The 13,455-nt window shown below is 31.2% G+C and overlaps 1 protein-coding gene across 1 annotated transcript; it reads right to left on the reverse strand.

Annotated features, from left to right (window-relative positions):
• Positions 1-3,677: 3,677 nt before the first annotated feature.
• Positions 3,678-9,046, reverse strand: LOC129313656 (high affinity nitrate transporter 2.5-like). The gene is made up of 4 exons (XM_054956937.1): positions 8,317-9,046; positions 7,061-7,534; positions 6,302-6,470; positions 3,678-4,100 (listed from the first exon to the last, which is right to left on the reverse strand). The coding sequence occupies exons 1-4, from the start codon at positions 8,825-8,827 to the stop codon at positions 3,743-3,745; spliced, it is 1,512 nt and encodes a 503-aa protein (XP_054812912.1). The 5' UTR covers positions 8,828-9,046; the 3' UTR covers positions 3,678-3,742.
• Between the last annotated feature and the right edge of the window lie 4,409 nt (positions 9,047-13,455).

Below are 13,455 nucleotides of genomic sequence, written 5' to 3' on the forward strand. Positions count from 1 at the left end.
CGAATATCAAGATAGGTCCTCAAGCCTGGTTGCTTTAAGAAAAGTTTAATTTCTAAAGCTTGAACCCTTATTTAAACAGGATCTTTAAGCCCGAGCCTTTAGGCTCAACCCTTATTTCCGACTCTACATAAGAGCCACAATTGAAGAGGCGATTGTTTGGCTACAATTCACATATTTGTCGCTGAAATATCATGAAGAGGAAGTGCCTGAATGTTTTGGGAATCAGATTGGCAAAGTTGTTAAGGTGGGCATGTCCACTTCACTGATTAGAGGCAGCTTTGCAAGAATTGCAGTGCAAATGGATTTGAGTAAGCCAGTTCTGTCTGTCGAAGTATATAATTGAAGGTTTGCATCTCCTTTGCTTTGAGTGCTGAAAATTTGGGTGTCTTGAAAAAGAATGTCCAAACCAAGTCCAGGAGAGGGGTAGATGAGTAATTATTGAAAGGTCCAAACTGGGCAGCATAGTCTATTATTGAAATCTTAAAGAAGAGGTTCTGGGTTGAATGAGGGAAAGGAAGTCATGGAATCTTTTTTTAGGTATCATGAAGGTGACTAAGGAGGTTGACGGGGTCAATGAGGAGAATATTCTGCAGAGTGTATGTTAAAGACATGGAAAGGGGCCTCATAGGGACCTTCAATGCGAGACCACTAGGTCTAGAGGATTTTCATAGAGGCAGAGCACGATTTTGTTGAGAGTAATGAAGAAAGTGCTAGAGGAGATGTAATGATGACTAAGAAATCGATCATGCTATCGATTGAGGCATTGTTTACATCTTATCTTTCTTTTTTTCTTTAATGGATAAGAATTTTTTGGAATGGAATTTGAAAGGAGTTGAGGATGTTGGTGACTGAGAATGGGGGCTGATTTGCTTGCTTTAGTGGAAGTGCGTGGGTCCAAAGCCACAGATGATTTTCATAAACTTAAGGGCCATTTGGTTCAATGCTATTGCACATAAGCAATGATAATTAGCATTACATTATCATTAGAAAAGTGGTTAGCTTGTGAGGTAAATTCATGATAATGACTATTACACATCGTTACCAAAATGCTGGTAATACTCATTCATATTTCCTTCCCATGAATCTTCATTGCATTTTATTATCATCTTTCTATTCCAAAATAATATTAATATTGCATTGCATCCTATTACATTCCATTGCATTTTCCCAAAAGAGAGCGAAATTGAGCCAGATGTGCCCAATCTTTGACGAGTGTGCGGCAATTGAGGGAAGTGTCATGCTGGAGGTATTTGGGTAGGCTAGGAGTCATGCAGAGTGGATGTCCAACTGCAGATTCAGAAAAATTATGCAGTATGGTCTGTTTGAAGTTTCTTTTTTGAATGATATAAATCCCTTGGCTATTGCTCACTGTGGTTTATGTTTCTCCAAGAGAGGATGGGAAGAGATGTTTTTGGGAAGAAATGAAGAGGCTTTCTTTGAGTATTAGAAAACCATGGACGTTAATGGTAGCCGAACTAGTAGACCGTTCAGATTTCATGCCACATGGTTAATGCATGAGGACTTGAATTCTTTCATGCGGAATAATTGGAGGATACAAGACGCGATGTTGGTGAAAATATGGGACATTCAAGAAATGAATTGGGAAGGTGGAATAAGGAAGTTTTTAAGAATATTGAAGGAAGAAAAAGGAAGTTGCTGTTGGCACATTTGATGGTATACAGAAGAAGATAAATAATTTTGAGGACACCATATCCTCGTCTGTTCAATATGGAAGTTGAATTGCAAAAAGACTTCGATGCAGTGTTGAGTAAAAAAGAGGTATTGTGGTTTATATAATTTGGCAAGGAAAGTTAATAAGGAATAGCATGTTCTTCTCTAATTTGCTTGATTAGTGAGGGATCATGGGCAAGAACAATATAGTCCTCTTCAAATTGCTTAAATGGCGAGGAAATTAGCAAAGTAATATGATCATATAATTAGTGAGAGATTTATGTGGAGTGTTTATTCTCTTCTAAAAAGTGAATGGCAAAATAAAAAAACAATGAGAATTAGAACTGTTCAAACATGGAATTTTACTTTATAATATAAATAGTCAAATAAATAATAATATAAATTATTTTTTCATATTAATAATTGAAAATGAAATGCAACATTTATGTATTCTTAACAATATATTATTTAATATATGTTTATTTTTAAATAATGTATATTTAATCTCTCACACAATGATTACAAGTGCATTTCTTTGCAATTAGCAAAAAGGGAAGACATAATGATATAAATGTAATAAATATGGCACGAGGTAGTATGGCATGGGATAAAGCACACATTTCAATGCGTGAAACCAACATGGCACAACATAATTAGCATAGCCTTTACATCCGGCTATATTAGCAAGAAACATGATATTAATCAATAAATGGCCTTCATATCTTTGGATTGGCAAAGACATGATATCCCCATATCCATGTGTGTGGCTTAAAGGATCAAATTTAACCTTCAATTATTTTACAATAAGCATTGGGTATTCTATGCTATTAGGTGGTATAAAGAAATTCATCAACTCATGACAAAAATGAAGCATCTGACACCTCTTGTTTATTTTCCACCAAAGGCAGTTTATTTTCAAATTTATTGGACCCACTACAAATGTTCAGCACCTCCCTGCTTTCATCTGCTTAACACACTCTCTGTCTTCCTAGATTTCATCCTCCATCATATCACTACAGCTTCGCTAGCAAGTCTTGGTTTAATGATGACAGCCTCATGATGCTCCCCTCATCCTCATCTTCACACCCAAGACACCCATTCCCACCAAATCTACCCCTATGGATGATCCTTCTGATAAGCTTGAGGGCCTCAAGAACCTCAACTCTCTTCTTCCCCAGACTGCAAGAGACTGCTGAATGCCGCCAACAAGTTGACACAGATTTGCCATAAACGTGGTTCTATCACTATGGATCCGATGCAAGCACTATTTCTCACTAATGGAACCTAGCTGTGGCCCGGGACATTTCAACCCATGTTTGATGTCTTTGAAACAGAGCACTTGGAGTTTCATACTTGAGTTTCTAGGATATCATTTCCTCTGCGAATTTATTGTACAGTTTGGGCACGTTACTGGAATTTGCTTTGTTTCTTTGGTTGCAATGGAAGTCGCCTATGATTGATCTGCTTTTTCGGGTTCCCGTGAAGTTACCATTACTGGTGATCATGTGCTTGGTACCGTCTGTGTTTTTTGGATATTGATAATAGCTAGTGTTTTAGTTATGTAATTAGGATTCATATTCAAGGCCATGATATACATGATAATTTCATCTTGCATATGACTTGTGCTTCACACTCTGTTTTGTGCTTCACACTCTCACTCAAGGACAAGACGATGTTTCTGAGGTTCTCTCAAACTATGGCTTGTCAGGGTTGAACATGATGTTTGGTCAGCCTTCCGAAAACTGAAGCACTCTCAGGTCCAAGCATGGCTTAGCTATGGCTTTTGGGTTTAAGAGAATAGCAGCTTAAAAGTGAGAGGGACCACTTGATGGGTTAGAGAGAGAAGATGAAATTCGGGAAGAGTGTGTGTGTGTGTAAAGCATATGAAAGTTGGGAGATGCTGACATTTGTGATGTGTCCTATCGGAGACCTCATACTCCTCAAAAAATAGTTGGAGGATAAATTTGCTCCTTTACTCTTTTTCTCTCTCTCTATATATATACACATAAGAGAACAAGAATATTATTGACACAAGTTGATTCTTGAGCATCTATATGTGTATATATAGGCATTAATTGTGAGAATCAAACACATGGTGACCTGGCAAACTTCTGCCTCGTTCACTTCTACTATTATCTGCAAACTTCAAGCTTGCATGGTGAGACCCTTTCTCTTGTTCCTCTGAGCTCCACTCAGACAAGTAGTAATCTTCTTCTGCAACTTTCTCAGACGATGGATCACAAAACATGCCACCCCATTGTGGGAAATAAATCAAACATATTGGGAGAGTACAGATTATGATCATCAAACCCATTAAGGTTATACCAGTTTCTTTTGAATATTTTGATCCTCTGAAGAATATTAACTGGGTTATCACAGCACCCACACTTCCTCCACCTCCTGTCATTCCAGATATGACCCCCAATGATCTGAAATATATCAATAAATGCAAAGGATTAGTAAAGTTTTGAGCACTTTGTCAATATATAGTAGATCTATTGATATCTGGCCACCAATTATTAATACCGTAAATCAATTATCCTCAATGTATATTGCTGAAACTATGATGCAGAAAGTATGGAGTATACTTTCTCTGTTTTTAAAGATAATAGAAACTACCTTATATTTTATTATTTTTATTATAAGACAAACTATAAATTTCAAAAATATCAATTACATTGTTTTAAATTGTCTCTCATAAATCGAGAGTATCATTAAATTAGAGAAAAAAAAGTAAACATTAATTACAAAAATATTTTAGTCCAAACATTTCAATTTCAAATATAATTATTAGGGTTAGCTAATTTTTTTAAACTATAAATTTGAGTTGTTTGAAATTCTCTTATATATTTGAAAATGAAGGAAGTATACTCCTTCCAGTTCCAATTATAAAGCACATCTAATTACCACACCAAAATAAAGAAAAGATGATTAAATTATTGACTTTATCTGAAAATATAATTAATTTTCAATTTTACCCATATTTAAATGAATTTTTTTTAAATTTGTATTATTACATTTTATCTCATAGTCAATAATTTTAAATAGGGGTAATTAAGGTTGTACATAGGATGGATAGGACAAGACTTTAACTTAATTCGAAATTTGATCTTTTTCATAAAAGAGATCAGGTTAGGCAATACATGATTTAGTTTGATCTAGAAAGAACCCAAGATCAAGTTAGACCAAACTTGGTCCATAAAATTGGGAGATTAGTTTAAACAATCAGTCTATCTCAATTTGTTTTTTTTTTTTCCTTTTCCTTGTGGGAGACAACAATTCAACTTAATAAAATCAATTAAAACAACAAAAATACTTATATCTATAACATCAAACCATATCATAATAAATACATAACAATTTTCAACAATATTTAACGAAAAATAGTCAAGTTACAGTCAATAATGATAAATTTATAGTAGTGTTTAACAAATTTTAATAAGTCTAAATTACATTGCAACAAGCAATATGGAAGACCCCAAAATTATACACATGACCTTAGATTTAACTAAACAGTTCCTCTAACTTACTTGTTAGATAAAATAGGTATACTCCATTCGTTTAAAAATGTAAAGCATTTTTTGAGAAGTTACATTTTTAATCTTTCGAGGTGTAATCATTGTCTTTTTTTTAAAAGTGCCCCTATTGATAATAACTTTATATTTATTGTAAGGTATTTAATAGGGATAAATATGGAAAGATATGGTTAGTTGGAAAGTAGTTAACTACTTTATTAGAAGGTGAGATTCAATTAAAAATACCTTATATTTTTAAATGAAGGGAGTATTTTGTAATAATCACACTATGCGAGACTAATTAATCAAACTATTATATCATTTAATTTATTGGAATTCTTCTAATAAGGAAAAACAAAAGCCAAAAGCAATACTAGGCTTCACCCTCACTCTTTTAAGACTGAATAAGAACTTGTCATCTTTACACATGCATGCGGAACTAATAAAACATACAAAACAGAGAACAATAATTAACAAATTAAAAATTTTATTAAAGAATTTACAAAGCTAATAACACTAGCAGGCGAGACAGCATTGAAATGAGATGCATGAGTGAACTTCAATTATATTAAAAAAACTTATATTAAAAAAATTTCATAGGACTAAATTAGATTGAATAGTCTAATAACTCAGTCTTAACTCAAATAAAAAGTCTAGCTTGGGTTGGATTGTGTCGGACTACTATGTTGAGCTTTGCACAGTCCTAAATGTAATATTGGAAAAAAAAATGTAATTAACAATACATCAAGTATTTTAAATTAATGACTAAATAATCTCTTAGAAAGCTCCTCATGACAGGGACATGTAAGAAAAACACGTTTGTTGATTTTTCAACAATCAACAAAGGCGGGAAGACTTTGAATATATTATATAATATATATATATATATATATATCTTTTTCCAGTTTGGTCCGGTATATACCGCTGTTTTGATGGCCCCTTTTTCCTAAAAAGCTATACTTATTACTAAACCAGAAGTTTCTTATTAATTTCTTTTCCTTTTGACAGCTTAATCGACCCTTGAAACTTTGAAAGCAAAATTAATTTGCTGTAAATTAAGGATTTGAAAAGAAAGCTTTAAACCCAAAAAAAGAAAGAAAGAAAGGAAAACGTACCTTCTAGAGACGAAAGGAACCACCCCAAATGTCATCCCACAGGCAGCTTGAATGAATATAGAGAATATGACCATGACGATGATGGACACTGTTAAAGATGCCACCTTCCCAAGTATTACACAGAACACACCTCCCAAAGTTTGACACAACCATAAGGCCCAAAGCCGACCTATCAGAGATTAAAGAAATCCCACAATTAGAAATTAAAAATACATTATCAATATATAAAATTGAAAATGTGTCTGCCTAAAAAATGATAATTTAAGTCAAACTAATGAGCTATTTCAATTAAGCTCGAAAAATCTTAAAATTAAATTTAAAAATTTAAAAAATTTTCTTTACTTTAAGATTATTCAAACCGTGCAAATAAATATGAAGAAATTTAGACAAAGCTTGAATTTTAATGGGCTTAACTCAAATATCCAATTTATTATTATTATTTATAAAATATAATTAAAATGACATAAAAAGTGAAAAAAATTATTTTTTAAGATAAAAATTAAAATTAGCTAATAAAATAAAATAATATTTAACAATTTGAGTATTCAAAATAGTCTGAATAAGCACGATGTATTAGGGTTAGACTTAACTATATAACTTTTTTATATGTTTGAGTATTTTAAAATTAATTTAAATAAGTTTGGGCTTGAATAAGTTTGGCCTACTTAAATTATTGACTTTAACAAATGATTGGAGTTACTTTCACGAAGTAGATTATCTTTAAACATTGTTAATATAATATAAAGAAGTTAACACTACCTCTCATTCCAAACCTCTTTGCCACTAAATCTGATATATAGCCTCCTCCAGGTCGAGAAAATACATTAGCTAATCCAAAGCTTGCAGCAATTATTCCTGCTGTGCGAAGATTCAGATTAAATCTGTCATAGAAGTATTCAGCTATGATGTTGTCGATTGTAAGTTCGACTCCGAAGCAATATCCATAAGTCAAAGCCAAAATCCAGCCTCTGTAATTTGAAACCCCAAAGAACAAAACTTTGTTCAAGTCATCTTTTGGCTTTTCCCCTGATTTCTTCAAGCCATGGAAATTCCCATCTGGCAAATCCTGGCCAAATATGAACACTGCAAAAGCTGTTAACATTTGAAAAATGGCAGGAATGAAGAAAGCTATTCGCCATGCTGTGAATTTGACTGCTCCAATATCACGTATGAGTCCAAATACAATAGGCATCACAAGTTGTGTGGCTCCTCCTCCTAGGTTGCCCCATCCACCTGTGTTGGAAAGATTTTGGAAGTCAGTTTAAAAGGCTGACCAAAGTTACACACATTGGATTCACTGTCAATGAAATTATCAAAATACGTTTGAAAAGTCAATTTGACTACTTAAAAAATATTTAAACAACTTCTCACATCTGAAAAGTTGGGAAGTGTTTCTAAAAAGTTGGGCCCTTAGAATATATCGAAAAAGTCTTGCACTGATTAATTGAAGAATGAACCGGAGGTATATAAAATTAATTAGATGAGCACTATTAAATTAGCTCAAGTTATTTTAATAGAAAGACAATATAAAACATACCTAATTTAATAAAGTTTAATACGGCATCAGAGCTTTGAAAATGGAGAAAGGGAATTAGGGTAAAAAAGAAAGCAAAAAAAAAAAAAGAGAAGAAATGAAAAATAAATATTATAGACCTAAGGCCTCTTAAAAAAACAAAATTAAGGTGAGTCTAATCAAATTGGTTTAAGTTATTTTGATATAAAGACAGATCATTAACTTTGTTTAAAAAAATTTGGCCAAGAAAATACTTTATCTGAAAATATAATGAACTTTTAATCTAACCTTTATTTAAATGAAAATTATTCAAATTTGTATTAAATTTTATCCCATAGTTAATGAATTTAAAAAAAATAATATTATAGCAACGTATTTAAAAATTTGATATCCATCAGGTGCCTCAATATTGAGAATTAAATAATTTTTGTTAGAAGGCATCCTGTGCATGTAATAGGGATTGAGAGGGAGTAGCTAATATAATTGAACAAAGTTTAATAACCTGCAAGTCCATTAGCCGAAGCGACGACTCGGGAAGAGAACATGGAGCTCATCCAGAACTGGGTTGAGACGAAGGTGGACAAAGAGAAGCCGGTGAGGAAGCGAACGAGAAGGAAGGAGGTAGGAGATGAGATAATGGAGGAGAGACAAACTGCTGGTGCTATAAGGAGAATGATAGAAGCAGAAGCAAGACGAGGGCCAAACAAGTCACAAGCAGTGCCCATGGCGATTCGCGCGAAAACCGCACCAGAAACAGAAGCAATCCCAGCATTTCCAATGTCTGTGGCTGTCAGGTTGAGATTATCACGAATTATGGGAAGCAGAGGAGGCGCAGCGAAGCTTGAGACGAAGCATGAGAAGAAGGAAATCCATGAAAGATGAAATGCTCGCATGTGAGGCTTAGCCACTGAGAATAATTTGAACTCTGTGGCCTTGTGTTCAGAATCCACAGGAAGAGCGAATGTTCTTCGCTCCTGAGATTCAACTGTTGCAGAGTCTGCAGGAATATCCATGTTCTTCGCTCTTGAATTTCCAGTTCCACTGGAAGATTATATTATACACTCACCCGCGCGCGCGCGCGCGCGCACACACAGAGTCAGATACTCTTGCCTTTACCTGATGCAGGCCAACAGCACATTAATGAAGTCGAGAAACTAACGCAAATATTACTTCTCGTTCAGGAGTAAGAAGAAGAAGCGTGCAAGGTAGGAGAGCTCATGTATCCTTCACGGTGGCGTGGCTCATTATTTATCTCTAATATAAGGCAAACAGCTAACTTATTAAATGTATCTTAAAATAAAAAAATCTTTCAACTTTACTCCTGTTAAAACTAAGAAGAGAAGGATATTTGGTATATTACTAGTGATAAAATTAAATTTATAATAGGGGTAAAATAAAAAAAATAGTATTCTATCTGTTTCAAATTATATAGCACTTTTAAAAAAATTTTTCCTTCTTAAAATATAAAACATCTTGGATAAATTAAGGTTTCATTAAATGAATTAATTCTAATATTACCCTTTCTCTCTCTATAATTAATTTTTATCCCTTCTCTTTTCAATATATTAAATGATGGGTATTTGTGAAAGTTTGTATTTTTATTTTGAAAAGATAAGGTTGTTAAGTGTATTTAATGAGGTTTATTAGTATGTAAAATTTTGTTTAAAAGTGTCTTATAATTTGGGACGAAGGGAGTAACAAGTAACCATCTATGTGCTTTATACGAAGGACTAAAGAATTCTTCTAGAATTATATCTTATATATAATAGTCACTGAAGGAAGTTTAGAGTAGAGATGGTATTTATTTTGGTTATATTTATAAGATACCTCAATAATTATTATGTCTATTTTTATCTTTTTGTTCCTATTAAATATTGCAAAGATTATGAAATACTCCATCTATTTTATGATATAAGAGAAACTACCATGTGTTTTCTTTATTTTTTATTTATAGGCAAAACTACAAATTTCAAAAGACATTTATCACATTTTTTTTAAAATTGTCCCTCATAAAATCAATGCTCATTTTCACTAGAAAATTTTATTATATTAATTACAGAGATGATTTAGTCTAAATTTTATAATTTCAGACATGATTAGTATACTTAACTCACTTTCTTAAACTATCGAAATTCATTATTTTCTCTTATATTTAAAAATTGAGAGTATATTATGGTATTTCATTTTTTTAAAAAAATATATTTAATAGAGATTAAGTTAAAAAAACTTGTTGAATTTTTAGATAGGATTAATGAAATTTAATATTTTCTTTTTTACTTATAAAAATAATAAAAGTGATTTATAAATAGAATTAGTGAATGGATCATTTAATTGAAAGAGACCAGATTGACAAATAAGGCGCAAGAAAAACTTAACTGAGGTGGCTTAAAACATGTGGCATCTGGCGTTTCTCTTACCGTGTGAAAGGAGATAGCATTCATGGAGGCAAGTTGTGGCATTCGTTTATTGACTTTAGTTAATTGGATGGGTCTTCATGAGAATCAAACAAAAATAACCCATTCAATGATTCTCTGTCGAGTGTGGCTGTTATCAGCCCTAAATGAAATGGCCAATTTAGTCCTTGAACTTCTCTGTTATTGACGAGCACTGGCATTTATATTTCCAGGTTCTCATGACTCCATGGCAGCTAAACTTTACAGAACTGTAATTTACATTCACACGTCATCACAAAGGACAAGAAAAAAACTCCCTCCTCCGATCATACATATAAGCAAACAATATCCACAATTTTGTGCATTAAATCAATTTTAAGAATCGCTGGATCAGGCTAGAGGTCACAATGTCACTGGACTAGTTATAGCCTGTTTGGATTGCATAGATAATCGATTTTTTCAGCCAAATAACTGATTTTAATAAAAATTATCCAAATAGCCAAAAAATATGATAATTGATTATTAAGCTAGAATCATGTTTTAATATAAGCTGTGAGAGGTTGTTTATAGATTTTATTTTACTGTTAAATAATATATTTTACTTCTTAAATAAAGTTTAACAAATTTAATAATATTAAATACAACTTTATTAATAATTTAATTTTGAAAAGTAATGTATTTTATGGTAATTTGTATAGCTAAAATCAATTTCAAAAAAATAGTATCTAAACAGATTGTGTTATAACATAATCAATTATAATTAAAATTAATCATATTAATTAATTATTTTTATAATCAATTATATCAAATTGAAATTCAAACGGCCCTTAACGACTCAATTTGGATTAGAAAACTAATTTCAAGGTTAAGTCGGGTTAGTCCAGGAGGGATTAAGCGACTATTAAGCTAGAACTTGGACCATTCTTTAAAAAACTACAAGTCTAAACCTAATATAATAAAAGGCTAAAAGAAACTACAAAAATAAAAAAATATAAAAATTGGACCCTTCATAAAGCAAGTTTTATTTTTGGACCTTTTACATATACACCCAAAATTTTATTCACAATATATTTAGGGCTCGAACTTGAAATTTCTAGTTAATTAATCCAAACATTCAGTGATAATTTTTTTTATTATTTTAATCATATAATTTGTGCATGAAAATATGATTGGGATATGCCCAAAATAGGATACTTTTGGGCATAGACAAGTGAGTATGTAAATAAATTTTCATTGTTCTGATTTGTTTACTGGCGGAATTAAATTGTTTATGTTGGTGGTTAGAATATAGCGTGGGAGAGATAAGCAAGGTGGAACTTCAGGAGGGTACATAGGTAATTTAGAAAGACCGACATATATTTATATTATTAGTGAGAATATATAATCTCCGAGGAGTGCGGTGTAGAATATTCAAAGGAGTCTGGAGGATATTATTTCAAAGAATCCACCAAAGAACTTGCGGCTTGTTGTCCATCTTTTCTAAAGTCAAAAGTCAACCCAAAAAAAAGACTTGTACAGTTTTATAATAATGTAAGAATGAATTCTTATCTCCAAAAGCTTTATGGTAAGGGAACAAATATATCTGGTTGAAAATAGGGATAATTACATACACTTCTACTTAACATAATTAATTATTTCAGTTTTAGGAAAAATTAATTGTGAATTTAGTAATTAATTATATTGAATGGAACCTTAAAGTAATTCTTCCTAAAAAATGGTTGTGGCAGCAGTTAGATTTTCATGTTAAAACAAGAAGTTAAGTTAAGTAATCAAGTATTTTTTTTAAAGGTTATAATAATAGATTTAATTTAATCCTTCCTTATCCCATTTTTATCATAGCGAATATACACATGCTCATTTAGAAGATTTAAGTATCATTTCATGCTGTAAGGAAATTTTACCTTTCAATGCTCTTAGTTTAACTAACATATTAATATGTACTTTTGATTTTCTAACTTTATATAAGATTTCAATCTAGTACTTTAATTTTATAAAATATTTTTTAGTCTTTTGTTCTTAATGTTGTTAGTTTTAAATGATTATTTTTTATATCAATTATTATTATTTTAAAAGTTAAATTTAATATGTGAACATTTAAGAATATTTTGTTAATGTTTAAAATTTTAATATATGGATTTCTTGTTGATGAAACTAGTAATGTTAGGGTTAATAGACTAAAAATATATTTTATAAAACTAAAAGATTAAAATAAAACTCTGTATAAAGTTAAAAGATAAAATGTGCGCATTGCCAAACTAATTAATATAATCATATATAATATATTTAAAGAAAAAAAGAGTGTTATAAAACAAATTATAACCACATATAGGATTAATTATTTGATTGTATCACGGGCGATATTTTTGTGATGATAAATTCAAATATTTGAATTGAATAAAATAACATGTAATTGAGGAATGGAAAATGCGATTGGTTGGCTATGTTGAAAATGGAGCATATCACATCTAAGCACCTTCTAAAAATATTAATTCTAGCTGATCAGGAATGTAAATTTTGAAAAAAAAAGTTAAAAAAAAAATCTTCTTATTGGTTGGAATTATAAAATTGTTGGAGTTGATTTTTTCAGCACTCTTATGTGTGATATTTTCAATACTCCTAATTTCAACATATTCAATACTCAATTTTGATATTTTATAGTAGACTTCAATAATTTCAGTACTGAAACAAAAAAAAAAATCAAAGTAAAAGATACATTAAATTAAAAAAAAAAAGTAGTTGTGACTATAGTTTCATCAAGTAAGAGTGGAGCCAAGATTCTAGCTAAGCGTGTTGTTTGTCTTTTCCATTCTTTAATTTCTTTCTTTGTTTTTTTTTTGGGGTCATTCATTGGGAATTTGTTAGGCTTTATTTCAAGTGGCAATTGCATTTTTTCTCCAATTCAAAGCCATTAAAATTAGAAGAAGATAGCAAGCGTTTGGGTCAAAGACTGCAGTGAGATGTCATCATCAAGTAATGTATTTCGTTATTAATGAGTATAATATGAAAACCAAGATCAACCCTTCTGATTGAATTGTTAAATGATTAAATTAATATCTTAACCAGTTTAATAAAATAATTTATTTACGATATGATTCAAATATGGTTTTTAATTATTAATATTTGAACCAGTGCTTTGACCGCTAGTTATATGACTGATACGATCTTCAGTATTTTATTAATATGCCTTATGTCTTATATTTGCAATCATTTTATCTTTTTAATGCAATTTGCCTGAACAGTGTTTGGAA

The sequence above is a fragment of the Prosopis cineraria genome, unplaced genomic scaffold, assembly GCF_029017545.1.
Source record: "Prosopis cineraria cultivar Desert tree isolate PC_DT_omini unplaced genomic scaffold, ASM2901754v1 PC6, whole genome shotgun sequence".
NCBI lineage: Eukaryota > Viridiplantae > Streptophyta > Magnoliopsida > Fabales > Fabaceae > Prosopis > Prosopis cineraria.